At 40.8% G+C, this 15,401-nt stretch overlaps 1 protein-coding gene across 1 annotated transcript in view; it reads right to left on the bottom strand.

The window, feature by feature from the left end:
* Positions 1 to 1,435: 1,435 nt before the first annotated feature.
* Positions 1,436 to 15,401, bottom strand: part of cacna2d3a (calcium channel, voltage-dependent, alpha 2/delta subunit 3a) — a 73,298-nt gene continuing 59,332 nt past the window's right edge. The window contains exons 27-37 of the mRNA XM_068753052.1: positions 13,376 to 13,437; positions 13,103 to 13,147; positions 12,960 to 13,022; positions 11,252 to 11,322; positions 9,600 to 9,675; positions 9,455 to 9,507; positions 8,593 to 8,648; positions 6,069 to 6,183; positions 2,327 to 2,439; positions 1,645 to 1,727; positions 1,436 to 1,528 (exon numbers count right to left, since the gene is read on the bottom strand). Of these exons, the coding sequence (XP_068609153.1) occupies positions 1,436 to 1,528; positions 1,645 to 1,727; positions 2,327 to 2,439; positions 6,069 to 6,183; positions 8,593 to 8,648; positions 9,455 to 9,507; positions 9,600 to 9,675; positions 11,252 to 11,322; positions 12,960 to 13,022; positions 13,103 to 13,147; positions 13,376 to 13,437 (830 nt within the window). The remainder of the gene's footprint in view (positions 1,529 to 1,644; positions 1,728 to 2,326; positions 2,440 to 6,068; positions 6,184 to 8,592; positions 8,649 to 9,454; positions 9,508 to 9,599; positions 9,676 to 11,251; positions 11,323 to 12,959; positions 13,023 to 13,102; positions 13,148 to 13,375; positions 13,438 to 15,401) is intronic.

The following is a 15,401-nucleotide window of genomic DNA, read 5'->3' as shown; positions in this document are numbered from 1 at the left end:
TTTTACTCAAGGGACAAGATCAGCGAAACAGTAGAGGATGGATTAGACCACTAGGACAATGAGAATTATCTTGTCAGTGGACGAGGAAGTGAGGCTTGGTTGATGGGTGCGGAAAGAGAAGGCGATAAAGCCTGTCCCATTGCGGACTACAGGGACCTTGGTCTTGACCGGAAGGGCAGAGGATAGTGGTGAACTGGCACTGACAAGGTCTCTCAACTTCGATCCAAATCTTGCATGTATAATATGCACATGTTTGTCAGAGGATTGTTTGTGTCTATTTCCTAAACAAATACATATGTTTGTTGCGGTTGGCCTTCAATTCCTGTGTCATGGTCTTGATTGTCTCTCGTTCCTGGGGGGAGGGCACTATGGGACAGAGGCTTGCATGAATAAATGAAACACCAGATATATACACACACACACACACACACACACATGAATTTACATTTGCACACAACAGCCTGGCCCATCTCTTGTAATATGGAGGCCAAACACTTTCTCACATTCAACCACTCAAAGATCTGCCAAGATTAATAAAGCTACATGCATGTATATGGATTAGAACCAATATTTCACATTAATACGGTGGTTCTACTAAAGGTCAGCTTCACTGAGAGTCTTTCAAAAATGCTGTAAATGTTAAACATTTTATTTAAAAAGTACACAAACAGGAACAATATTTTTTCAATAAGGCAAACCTCAAATATTAACAACCACTCACAATCAGATGACTCAAAATTTCATAGTCACAGTTTATGGGTACCACTTTCAAATCATAAATAAAAATATTTTTTAATTATAGACTTTAAACTTGTTTTTGTCTCATCATAAAAAAAGATAATCCAACAAACACTTTTTATTACAACCCCAGACATATAATCATCATCTGAATTATTATTATTATTATTATTATTTTTTACATTTTTCTATTCTCAGACTCTTTGTCTGTGAAAATTCAGAGTGGGCCAGTGGAAGGTGCAACTGTCTTTTGCCACAAAGGTGTTAAGTGGCTCAAAATGCCCAGTTCCAAACCCAGCTACAGAACCCAGCCCTCAGATGCAACCTGAAAAGACTGAGCACGGTTTTGTGAATGTCAGCGTGACCGCTCATGGAGTTTTTAAGATACTATGTGCATTGCTAGCATTAATACTGTTTCCCCCAGAACACCCCTGTATGCAGCTCATGTGGTATTGCTAAATCACCCTAATGATCGCTGCTTCGCTTAGCACCTATAATAGCTAGCAATTGTCAATCCTTTAACACGTGCCTTGTACAGACACACCTCCAGACTAGGGCTTTGCAGGTGGCTAATTGGAATTGGGCAGATATCTAGGGGTAGGAGCATTTTGCTCTACGCCATTGTTGCGATTCTTTTGCATGCCGACCTAAGCCGATCCAACTCATGTTCTGGGTGGAGAGGCATAGCCAGCTCTGGTCACCTATGGAACAACGCCAGCAGGATGCAGAGCAGCGTTACTGCGAGAGATGGGGCGAGATCCACAGCTTCTCCACACTCCATTGAGTTCTCCTATTGAGGGAGATGGGTAAGATTTCGACAGATATGGAATGTTTAATAACTCACAAAGAATGAAAAAACTACTCTGGGATTCAGAATGTTTGTGTGTGTGCGAGCGGAGCAGATACCTCTGAGTGAAAAGGGTGACAGGTATCTGGGCGCCTCCTGTCTTTCTGTATCTTCAACCTCTCACACTTCAGTGATTCATTATGTGCAGCTGAAGTTAAAGAAATAACAATGTGCTTCCTCTGCAGGGTGTGCTCCTAATTCATCTTGTTGTGTGACTTTCAGTGCACATTGGGAAGATGCTAAGGATGCAGAAGCACAACAAAGAGAATGAAAGTAAACTGAGCAACGCATGAAGTGTAGTTGCTTTACGGTACAGCACGCGACCTACAACAAAATCAACAGCAGTTAACATGTTCGACTCATCTAAGCAGTGTCTACTATTGATCAGTATCACTTATGGGGCGCACACACATACACACATTCACAGACCTTAAATAGAAAACTGTCTCAAAGACTTTCCACCAGATCTGGTCTTACAGTGAAGGATACACTGTGGCTCTAGTAATGTGACAAGCACAAGAGAGTAGACTGCTGCTTTAAAAACATAAGCAAGTAATACTGTTATTTTTCTCACTGGGGTTGGGTCAGTCTTACTGGAAAGACCGCGCGTCACCCTCAAAAAAAAAACATTAATTCCTTCATTTATCTGATTCAGAGTGAGTTTTCTGTCAAGAATGTGAAGGTTTTACATGCACCAATTGCTAAATTCATCTTCACAAGTCTTTGGTCAGTGAAGGATATACATGATTTCAACAGGGTCCATGGTGATTGGCTCAAACATGCTGCAGTCACACTTGTTGTCCACCACCACCATGAAGAGATTGCTGCTGGGGATCTGCTGGATCACAAAGGACCTGTCAATCACACACACAGCCAGAAACAAAAAGATGAGGAAGGAGAAGAGCAAAAGGAGGAAGAGAATGTCAAATTGGCAAGTCAACAAGGTACACTGATGTGATGTAAACTTCCATGTGTGTTAGACGATTTGTGTTACAAGTGCTCGTGTTCTCTCCTGGCTGAGGGAAGATGCACTGAAGGGACTGCACAGGATGCATGTCAGGATGATGGCTTGTCTCACTGCCAGCTGTCAATAGACATACAGTGACGGACAGAGCAACACCAACAGACACACACATACTTCACTCCACCCGCTCTTCCTCTGCACTTCCTTAATTCCTTCTCTTTTGCCTCTCTGAGATCCTACCCAAAGCACCAGCAAAGTGTTGGCAAATGTCAAACAATCCAAAGGCAGACAAATGCGAGCCACACTTTCACGCTCACGGCTTCCCATGGTTGTGTTTAACTGGCCTGAGCGCTCGGGCCTCGCCTCGCTCTCCTGCCTGTGATTTATCACCGTGGATGAGCTTTATGAAGAAGCAAAGTCGTAAAGATGATCTCTTTTTTTCTGTCACCCTTTCTTTCTTTATCTCCTGCGCCTTTTCCACCCTCTCCTCTGCTGCAGCTGGCGGATTTAGCGAGTACGATAACATGCACACGTGACTGAACACACAAACATATGCAGGAACTCTGCACGAGTTAACTTTATAAACCCTATTAAAGGAGAAACTGAGATGAAGGGGAGACCTGATTTATGAAAGCACATGAAGTATCATGAGCATATCCAGCCCTAATAATTCAATACTATGACCAAATTAATCTAACAGCAGTTTCCAATCTCTGAGTAGCACCAATCCACCGCACCCTAAAACCGTTATCCCACCGTGACTAACCAAACCCAACCAAACCAGCCCAGCAAATAGGCCAAGCCAGGTCCAATCAGAGTCAGTTAGTCTACCGATGTTTCATAATGGAGGCTCACCCCTGCAGAGCCGGGTCAGTCCAGCCGAGCCCGTTGTTACAGTGCAGAGACAATGCTCTTGGAGGAGAGACTGAAACACATCCCAATGGCACAGCTGCTCACTTTCAATACCAGGCAGTGAGAAAGGGAGACGTGCACCACATGTGCACACACAAACACACAAGTACCCATTGAAATTTTCAGCACGTGCACAATACACATTCATGCACATTCATGCATGCCATCTTGTGCCTTCTTCCTCTCATGGTGTCCTAGTGCAGTTACTTTTGGTTGGCTGAGAAATGGACATCACAGACCTTTATATGTTTGTTTGAGAAAAGATCAATGAAAGAGAAGTCGAGATATGTTTCAAGGATAAACTGATACACAAAGAAAAGATAACTGAATACTTTTCCTTTTAAAGTTTTGACATGACGTATCGCACCATCTGATAAAAATGATCAATGATTATCTAAACATTTTCATCAGGAAGGAAAGTGTTTTATCTCTCTCTAGTGCTGGCTGCATTGATGCTCACTTGAAGGGTTCCAGCTAAGATGAAAATATTTCATAATACATTGTGCATAACACATGCATTAGTTTTTTGATGCAGACCAGTAGCAAAGTCTTCCTACTTTCATGGTGAAATCATTCTGTGGTAAGCTTTGGCTAAATGCATTTGGGTATTTTTGTGTGTCCTGCTGAGAATGTTCGCATTTTTCCAATGATTGAATCATTGCATGTCTGGGCCATAACCATAACTGGATGCACTGTATGGTTGTCAGAAATTCATTTCTTCACAGTTTGGAAATGTGACCGTCCATTACAGCAAGTAATTTAGCATTTAATAATTCATTATGTTGTGCCAGTAAAAGCTCAACAAACAGACTGGTTGGTTTTAAACACAACGCTGTCATCTGACCTTGTTTCTGCTATTAGATTAAGGATAATGGACACCATTAGCCCACTATTCCATTTTCAATCCTTTATACACATTTTACATCAACCCAAGATGCAAATTACTGTACATGTGGTGGGCTTCTACTTGAAATGTTGAGGTGATTCCTAACTTCCAGCAGCTGTTGATATAAGTGCATCTAAAAGACTTATAAGTAGGTCTTGGTTGAGTAACATGAGCAATGAAAAAAGGGAAAGCTGAAAATATGTTTGGAAATCTCATGTGTCAGAAGGGGATTACCTATTATTAGAAGTTAATTTAACAGGTTTTCAAAATTATTACACTAATAATACTGTAATTATTTCCCTGTATTTTATAAAAAGCCCCTTTTTCTGGTTAAATGCTAAATAAAACCTGAACTTTAGCACACCGAGAGTTACAACAATAAATGTTAGGTTAGCAGCAACACAATTATTACTGACACTTGGGAAAAACAGACATATTTCTTGAATATCCCGCAGACGAAAACGCAGTTGCAAGTTAAGCACTACAGCTGTAGCTCATGGCTCTCTTTACAGGACATTGCTCATCTGGGATGAAAAACAGCCTGTGGTGGAAGAAGGATATATGGCTGTGAGTTTTGTCGCTAATCGTGCCATTGATGACCTTCTCTTGTTTGACATGAGACACATTCCAGTCCAGGGAAGCTGGCAATACATCTGCCATGCCAGATATATTGGGCAGACCCCCCCACACACACACACACACACCAACAGTTAAGGGAACGTAAAGGGAGATTTTAAAGGTAAGACTTGGGGTTTCCAAGAGCATAAAGCACACGCATGTGTCTCTATGAAAATATGAGAAAGGTCTCAGTCAGCCTGTAATTTAAAACAGATGTTTATCACCAATATCCTCTATTACTAATATGAGCAATAAAATTCCACATAACTGAAATAAAAACTCCCATTTTACTTTGTCAAATTCATTGTGCTATTAAAGAGATTTATTTAAAGGGGACATGTCGGTCAGAGCACAGCAGTGGCGTCGTCGTTCAAGATGAGGCCATTCTTCTCTGAAGCAGGCTTCTGTCACGTGTGTGCAGGCAGCGGTAAGTGTGTGGGGGTGCGGGTGGGGGTATACAGTGTGTGCAATTGGGATGTGACTGCATCACCAACCACATTTTACTCCGTGCACCCAGGGCAGTGGTTTCCCTGCTGACCTTATGGGGTGGTACCAGCAGCAGAACACAAGGAAAACATGAAAAAACATGTGCGCACACACACACACACACACACAATAAACAAAACAAAATAAATAAAAAATAGGGCTCTGAGCTTCCCTGGCAGTTCCACAGCTGGGAGCAATGAAGGGTCTATTGGAGGGATCTAGAGAACACCCCACAATTGCCTGACAGAAAAGCCCAAATTCTTAATGGGGACCACACTCATTTTTTAAAGGAAGCCCTTTTTCCACCGCTCTCGCTCATCGCTTAATGCCTCGTCTTTCAAACTGCCTGAGAAGAGAGTGTCTCTGTGTTGTGTCTGATGGATTGCCTGAATAAAAAGTATTCATCAGACAAGAAATGAATAAAATGTGGTCCTTATTATTGGGGATTAAATGGATAAAAGCTATAAAAAAGCAAAAAGACGAGTTGATTGGATAATTATATTTCTCTTTGTTTTATGGAACCATGCGGCTGATGTAGCATGTGTTTCATTTAACAACAAACATATATTCAGACTGCTGTTGATGTTCACACATGTGTGTATGTGTGTGTCTCATACTTGATGCAGCCATTGCATTCAAGGCTGCCTGTGTTCTCTTTGATGGTTCTTTCGGAGATGAAGGCCGGGTACTCTGTGTCACATGGCACCTGCATGGTCCGACCCATTCTCTCAGCTGAAGAAAGCAAAAATGTGAAGAAAGGAAGAAAAAAAAGAAAGAAATTGGGCGAGAAAGCCACAGAGCATGTTTCTTAAATTGTAATTGTAATTAACGAGTTTGCGAATTTGCAGAAAAAGTAGCACAATTCCTGAGGCAAGGACGGTTCTTGTACTGTATAAATCTAGGCCAGCGATTTGTGAAGTGTTGCTTAAACTCTCCTGCCACCCAGAGGTTTCAAACAGTTCTACAGAAAGGAAAGGAGAGGGAGGCAAAATCCGGTCCGTGGCACAATATTTTAAATGTGTGTTTATTTAAAAGGGGACTATTATAATCCAAATATGTACTGAAATGTTTAATTTTAAAAACATGGTATTTTTAAATGAATATGACAGATTTGTAAATTAGACCAGATTAATCATCACTTCATCAAGTGCACGGCATCAAATGTCATGCATGTGAGAAATGCAGCCTACAGTATGCATAAACATCTAGGATTAGTTCAGGTCGAGAGGCGGTGTAGATTGGGTTACTGACTGCAAAATTGGGACGTTTCAGCTGCGTGTGACAGGCCTGTGTCTCTATTGTAAAAAGATACAGAAAGTCCTGCTAAGACCCGAGGCTACTGAGCTGTGAAATTGTCTCAGCTGCTTGCCAAGCAGCGATGCTCAGCCTCACACGATTTGGGATAAGCGTGTGCGAGGATAGCATTTTATATACCAGTAGTTTCGCTTTGTGGTTCATTCTCGCTTTCTTCCCCCTCTCTCACATTAACGCATGAAGAAATTCAATATTAGTTTTGGCTCGAATTGATACAAGAATATGATGCTGCTTGGTCAGGCTTTAATTTCTAACACGTTTCAACACAACATGAAACAAAAATGCATCGCAGTACTCGTTTCCTGTCAGTACTTTGTGCAAAAGTGTGTATACTTTTGTAGAAGAAAGAAATTAAATATTAAATTAAATGTACGGAAGAAGTGAAACAGAGAAAAAGAAAATGATTTTTTTCAGATACAATGAGGGTATGGCTTCGACCCATGACTAATGCAACACACATCAAGGTTTCAATATCAAATAAAACCATCAAGCATAACCCACCGATGCACAAACAATTACAAATGTGATGACACGCAAACAGACAGTCACACATGCAAACCCACGCACACGCACACACACACACACCCTCCCTCAAACCGAGGTCACTTGAGGTAATCTTATGTTCTGCCATTTTTATTTTAGGGTTTGGACTGTGCCTCCTCATGCTGCTCCAGCGGTCACACTGACGCAGAGGAGGAAACGGAGGGTGGATAGTGAAGATGAAGACAGAAGGTCAGAGCAGAGAATGCTGGTTGTTTACTCGGGACGCCATGAACTTTCTTTCATGAGAACTTAGGCATTGCTTTATCTTTTAAATTGTAATCCTCTTTTTAAACAGGCAGTCTCATTGAGATCTGAATCCGGATGGAATCAGTTATGATTCAGTGTGCTCTCATCTTTGCATTATTCCTTTAGAAATTCATTAGATTTCCTCTTTACCGGGATAAAATATCTCCCTGACCGAGCGGCTCCAAAATGCTACGAAAACCTTCTTCCAGACCAGAATTCTACGGCTGACAGATAACGTGTCCTCTGTCAACCAACTCAAAGCTAATCATAACACTAGACTGAACTGTTAGGATTTATAAGTTTGGGGTTTGGACTGAAACTCAATATCACAGCTCAGCATAATGCATTTGCATTCAGAACTTTGTTTCACTTGTGATCAGTAATATCGTGGAAATGTTTTAACCCCTCTTTTGTATATATTCCTTGTTTATTTATCTGTTGCCTTATGCTACAAAATATATTTTTTTCCAGTTGCTACCAAATACTGGTGAATATTGCAGGCAATTCTTAAATGCTCTTCATACAGTTTTCATTATTGGCAACATCTTCGCCGAGCAATTATAGTGACTTACAAACTTCCCTCAAAAAACACTTCATAAAAGTCTCGAAATAAAGCTTGTTTTACTGTAATTCTGGCGAACATTCAACAAGCAAATATCAGCAGGGAACTTTATATCAAAGATTAACTTTAATCTCTGAATTTTAAATTTTTTTTTCACATATCTGCATCCCATTATGAAATATTAGCTGTGGCTAAGGGGATTGTTTCTTATTGTTATTTTTATTGTGGTAATCCTACTTATTTATGGTTATTCATTAATTTCACACACACACACACACACACACTCAGTTAGAAAGTGACACCAATGAGCTGCCCATTAATCTGCTGGCCACAGAGCAGCTCCACTGGAGCAGCAGTACTTAAAGGCTTTGTATCCATTTGTTACAGATGTTTTGGATCTTTAATTCCATTTTATTTTGAATCTTAAATCTTTTGTAGAAAGTGGGAGAAGAGGCTGAGCACTGGTGTGTTCCTACCTTTAGCTGTGAGGTCAGCGTGCCACCAGCTGTACAAGTTAAACTCCACCATGAATCTGAATAAGGAGGAGACATCCATGTAACATACACATCAACCCTGAGGATATTTACCCTTGACCGCATTTTTTCACGTATGATAAATGTTCCGCAGCAACAATAGATACTAGTAGTAATTGTTTATTTTAAACCACTTCCTTTAAGTGCTTGTGGCATACATATTTGACAAATAAATGCCTAATATCAAAAAGAAAAGTACTCTAACCAAAACTAAGATGTAATATAATGTCAAATACTGGTAAGTAGAATGTCACATTAGCATTTCCTATTTACAGACGCCACTGTTTAGGGCTTACTATATTATATGTTTGTATTACATGTGCTATAATTTTAATATAAAAAGGCAATTTAGAAGGTTTTGAGCCATTTTTTAAATTTAGATATAACGGATAAGTCGGATAACTCATGCAGACGTTTATGTTGTGATTTGAAATCTAGTCCAAGAAAATCAAGCATGGAAAATTTACTTTGCTACAGGCGGCTAAATTAGCATTAAGGATTCATCTCTCCCATGATACACTGATAGCAACAACAGACCACCGGGGTAGACGCCACAACCACAACAGACAATCACTCGCCCAGCAGGAAACATCAGGTAGCCATTACAGCTCATGATCACTGCTGATCACATCAACATACATGTGGAGGAGCTCGCAAACAAACGTACAGTTAATCTATAATCTCCAACAGGCAGTTAATCTAATCTGACAGGAGAGGTCACCATACATGTATGCAGCAAACGTGTGCTGCTACATACAGACCAGAAGACCCCCTCTCACACACACACACAACACATGGGCCTTACATGACAAGCTCAGTCAGGATCCACTTCATGGCTGAGAAGAAAGCAAAGTAAGGCTGAGGAGGAAACAGGGACAGAATAGTGACACAACATTAAGAACAGTAAATATATATATAGGTTACACAGTGTGTGTAAAAACAGTACTCACATCCAAAAGTGTGTGTCCACTGTCGCTCCTCTCTGAATAGACCCAGCACAGAGCTTGATAGTCATACAGTGTGACTCTGAGTAGATTAAAGTCAGAGAAAGACGATTGAGAGCGAGACAATAAGAGAAAATGTGAGTTCAAGACAGACAGATTGTTTTTACAGATTTAATAATAATAATATGTTTGCGGGGAATATACAGCTCAGAATCACGCCTAGAATCACATTCTATCTCTGCTATGACATGCAGGCGAGGCCGTTTGGACTGCTGTGTGGGAGCAGGAAGGAAAGATCCCACCTCTGCTATAACTGCCGCTTTACCTACGGATAATATATTAGATGGATGTGGCGAGAATGGAAAAAGGAAAGGAACTGAAAGCTGAGAGCTTCCCAGGAGGTTCCTTAAAGTGATGTAGGACGGTGTGTGTGCGTGCGTGTAGATGATTCAGGGATATTGCGGGTATATCAGAGGATTTAAGGGCTTAAGTAGCCCCTGAGGGTGTGAGGTCTGGGTCTGTCTGGGTGAGGTTATTGAAGGGATTTCTCTCTCTCACACACACACACACACACACACACACACACAATGGGCAGTCTTTCAATAGCCTGTGGATAAATTCCAATGTACTTGACACTCCTTTGTGTGTGAACCTGTGACGTCTGAGTGGACCCAGTCTATCCGCAGCCCCAGGCACTGTAAACCTCAGTCGCAGCACTGGTGACACACAAGTCAAGCACACCGCCAGGAACCATTTAGCACTAAGCCCGGCCACATAATAGACCAAGTTCATTTCTGTGCATGACTAAGAATGCATTTTTGCACATATGTGTGACAACACTACATGGATGTGGATGCAATGCATGAGCCTTAATGGCTTTGCTTTTATTTTTAGAGAGATTTTCTTTTGTAGTATTCTTTGTTTTTTGTGGGCCTCTAAATCTTTCGCCGTCAGCTTTTGAGGTTCATCCATACGGTAAACAGGCGTGGTTGTCTTTTTGTGCCACGATTTGTCACCCGGGATTTTTATGTACTGAGAGAGACAAGCACGGCTGAAGTCTTCTCACCCACATCCTGAAGGCAGAACTAAATGCTGGGTGCAGTACTGATGCAATTTCAGAAATGGGTTTTTGAGCTACTGTCCAAATGTAAATTTAACTTTTGCTGAGCAAAGTTCTCTGAAGATCATACAATTATTACACCAGAGTAGTCGACTACACGGTGGAACTATATTGTGCTTCTCTCTGTGTCTGCCATTCTGGGATAAATCTTAAAATTAATTGCAGATAGTCACCACCCAGTGCTGCTGCCATTTTCCAAGAGACAGATCAACAGTAAGAAGTATACGCATGAATATACGTGTGTGTGTTTCTCCTTGTTCCTTCGTTTCAGGAAAAGATTTGCTGTAATCCCCTAACGGAGGACTCTGCTGAGCGAGGGGTTAGAGTTCAGCGCTGAATAGCTCAACACTATTGGCCAACTTAGCAGCTGTCAGCACAAAGGGAGACATGCTCTCATGGCTGGTCTTATATTATGCACATATATTTACACACACATGTGTCGACACACTTACACTCTTACCTACACTTGTGCTAGCACATATAAGTACTGGATACACACACACACAGCCCAAACACACATCCTGTTTGAAATACTTACCTCTTGAACGAGCCCATCTGTAGAAGCTTACTCATTACCGCTCCTTCTGCTTCTCCAAAAAAATTTCCAGTCTGAGGAATAAGGTTTTGATTTTTGCAATAAAATCTGTAACAAATCTAAGTGTAAAACAAACTATGCATTCATAAAGCTCCTAGAAAAGGAGACACTTACAAAGTCTGGTTCAAAAGGGATGATACCAAGATATATGCAGGCACCTGACTTTACTAAAGGATCTGAGGGGTTGTCCCTTCTGTTACACTAAATGCCCATGAGAAAAATCTGTGATGCAAACATGCTTAAAGCCTTTCTATGGACAGAACAACCAATGACATACCCCCCCCCCCCCCCCATATAATGTTTCCAACAGCCTGTCATTTTCAAACAAACATGACCCGGCGATGCTGCACAGCCACATGGGATCGGTTTCTGATTATAATCACAACGAACGACCACCTCATCTTTGGATTTAACGAGAGGCCTCTGCGCCCCTCTCTCTCCTATTTATAGCCGTTGATGTCACGTCGAGTGTTGCTGCATTTTTTGACACTTTTCGTATCTTTCCATTTGCCATGCACCTTGTAAGTGGGTGACGTTAAGCCAGAAATCCCTGCCCATATCGAAAACATCCACCAAATTTTAATTACTAAAATGTTTGTGGTGTTCTGTTAATCATTTTGTTTCCACATACCAAGTAACATGATTCAAAACCACTAAGATTCAAGAATATCAAAAAGTCCTAGTCCGCTCCTCACCTGCCTGTCCAAACCGGTTCCAGCCAAGTGACGCTATCAAACCATTAGCATCCGTCAACCATGTCAGACATATGACTCGACATCTTGATGTCCTCAAGACCTTGGAGGCAATGAATTGCATCTCAAAAGAAATCCTAAAATCTGCGTGAAGCTACCTAAAAAAAGGTCACGCCTGGGAGGGAACATTGTGCCGAATCGCATCAAAGTCACCTCACGCTGAAGGCGTGTTCACCACACGGCAAAGAGGAGATGAACCAACTCGGCGAGTGGAGCCCTAAATGTTTCGTCACCTCCAAAATTAAAATCAAACAATGAGCAAAGAGCTAATGAATGATGCACGAGAAGGGCATGCAGAGGAAAGGAAGGGCAGTGGCTGCCCTTGGACTGGCTTCTAAATGAGTCAAAACCAGAGTGACAGCATGTCTGGTGACGACTAAGCCGAGGAGAGGGCAGCATGATGTCTCCCTGTGAGCAGTCTAAGCAACAACGCGCATTACAATAGGCAACTCTCTACCCTCCTTCCTCCGACACATCCTCCTGAACTCTTCACTCTTCCTCCGCCGTGTTTCTCTATCATCTATGCGGGTCCAGAGATTGTTAGTCGTTCAGCCCCTCGTCTCTGGAGCTCTCTCCCACAAACCATCCGTGAAATAGATTTTCTTCCCACTTTCAAATCCTACCTAAAATCACACATTTTAAAACTTGTCCATTCTGTGTGATCATAGCTGTTGACCTTGTGTTGATTTTTTTAGGTTTTATTGCATATGCTCTTACTATTTTCCTGATATATTTTTCTTTTTTATTGTGGTATCTGTAAGATGACCTTGAGTGTCCTGAAAGTTACCCTTAAATCAAATATGACTATTTTCTTATGTTTGTTTGTACTTCAAATTTTACTACTGTATTATGGAATATCTTGCCCCATCTGGCTCTATGTATGTGTGTTAATGACTTACCAGTGTGTAGTCCTCTGCTACCAGAATGAAGCCGTTGTTATCAATGAGGTAGCAGTTAATGTCCTGTTAAATTGAAAACAATTGTAAGAAATAAAACTGACCTAATTATGGACTGTTTGATCGACAAAAAGGAGCTGACCAACCTCATCATCGCAGCTTATGGAGCATTTCCCATCTAATGCTGCACACTGTAAAAAATGAAAGAAAATAAATATATAAAATGTTTTTAGGCCCGAGCGCCTATCTAGTTTGTCTTTATAATTGTATGGGCACACACACACACACACACACAAAGTATAAAGTAACAGATAAATACAGAAATATTCTTTTTTTTCTGAAAAAGTGCATCAAGTTACTGTTTTTAGACATTAAAGGGTGCAATGTTTTGAACTTTTCCTTTCATGACGGATGTATACCTGTCTGCTGGCGGTCCAGAATTTCTTCTGAAAGAACTCCAGTTTCATCTGAATGCCCACAGCTGAAGGAACAACAGCACAGCCATTAACATTGGGATGTGTGCGCATTCCGTGTGGCCCAATGAAAGTACACTGTGTTTAACGCAGAAGTCATCCCACAGGCAAGAGAGATTATTACACAGAGTCAAAGTGCATCTTTCATCATCCCCAAATGCGGGAACTTATCCATTTAAGTTGAAGCAAAACCCTGCTGGTAAAAAAAGGGCCATTAAGGCAATTACACCCTGCATCATACATGTGTCATCCTATTTTTCTAGAAGGCAAAGTGTATGTGTATGGTGCATATAATGATGTGCTATCTTCTACACACATGCCTAAATATGTTGCTAACCACACACATGCTGTAGTTTCACATGAATCTAAAGGAAACCTCTCTTTCTGATCCCACATGAAACATATCTCATCCCTCAGACTGCCTCCCTGTTGTTCCCTGCTCTGACTTCCATAAGCCTCTTCCAAATTGAACTGGAATTCCTTGCTTGGAATAAAACTGTCACTGACATCGCAACTTCTCAGCTTTTTCAGATTTTGCTGAGGAAAGATTGCCAAGTTCACCACAGGCTTTATCTCAGTTCCTCTTTCCTTAGTCCTCCTCTCCTCCTGCTACCAAGACTCAGAGGATCCATGCTTTCTCTCCGTGGGGTTTTTTGCTGTGCTTTTGGGGTCTGTAAGTCTTTCCAGGAGCCACAATTTAGAGCTATATATGTATATTACAGATTGACATATATAGCAGATTGAACTACAGTGAGGCAGACATAATGACAGATAGCAAAATATTTACAATAAATGAAATGCAACTTAACTGAGAAGCGTGCGATTTATAGATTTAAAAGTGGCATGATCAGATCCTAACACCACACACACACACACGGTGCGGGAAAGGCATTTCTACAGCAGGTAGCCCACATTCTGTACTCAGCAATTCCTTCTGCTGTTGAACTAGCACTGAAGGTAATGACGTCATTGTTGTGCCAGTTTTTAAATTGATAATTTAATGCAATATGCCATGTAGATATTTAATATAATAATTCTTCTTATATGTCACCTTATACATACACACAATACTGTACTGTTACTGCCTCATAGTGAATTGTATTTTAGGATAAGTATTAATTTTAATATGTTAAAGTTGCATGCTAGTTGGTGGGAGTATAGTACTCTGACATTGATTTACTGCCTAATCCGCTGCTTCACCAGAGGGACATTTGCATGATTGTATCATTCTATAATACTGTATTATCAAGAAAAAAAACAATCAGTGAATCTGCAGGTAGACTGCATGAAAAAGAGAAACACAGACAGCATCAGTACATGTCAGACTGTGAAGAGACCATCATCAGTGAGACATATTCCATCGGTTTGCACTTTTTTTGTTTTTTTTAGAGTGATTGAGTAATTGTTTAAGTATGGATAGGGGCTGCTGTGGCCTGTTTTAGCCCTTGCCCAGAGGAACAGGTGCAGATTATCCCATCATAAGCTTTGCCAGATCCTTTCAGCAGCCCACCATTTCTACACCCACATGGAAAACCCAGGAGTAGCGGCTAATTTAAGATGCTGGGCAACAGCAGTGGAAACACACATGGTATAAAACCAGCGAGAATGTAGATCTTGAAGCCAATAAAATGGATACAGGCGCATCCGCTTTAGAAGAAGATGTAAAAATAATGGAAATATTAACATAGAAGGAACAAAAATAAAGAAGTCTAATTTGGCTGTCACACAGAAACTGCAATATTTGCACATAATTAAAAAAAACATTACATAAATGGAAGATTAAATATATCTAAAACAAAAGCTTCTCTGAAACATGATATCAGACATTCATATGACTAAAACAATATATCAAATATGTTTACATGTGAAAAATGGCACAGCTATTTAAGAATATGGTAAAATGCAATATGACCATTAAATAGGTTTTGTTGTGTGAAAATTTACTAAAAGTTAAAGGTGCTATCTGGAAGTA

The sequence above is a fragment of the Brachionichthys hirsutus genome, chromosome 2 (assembly GCF_040956055.1).
Source record: "Brachionichthys hirsutus isolate HB-005 chromosome 2, CSIRO-AGI_Bhir_v1, whole genome shotgun sequence".
In the NCBI taxonomy this organism is placed as follows: domain Eukaryota; kingdom Metazoa; phylum Chordata; class Actinopteri; order Lophiiformes; family Brachionichthyidae; genus Brachionichthys; species Brachionichthys hirsutus.
This window is presented reverse-complemented; position numbering and strand designations above follow the sequence as displayed.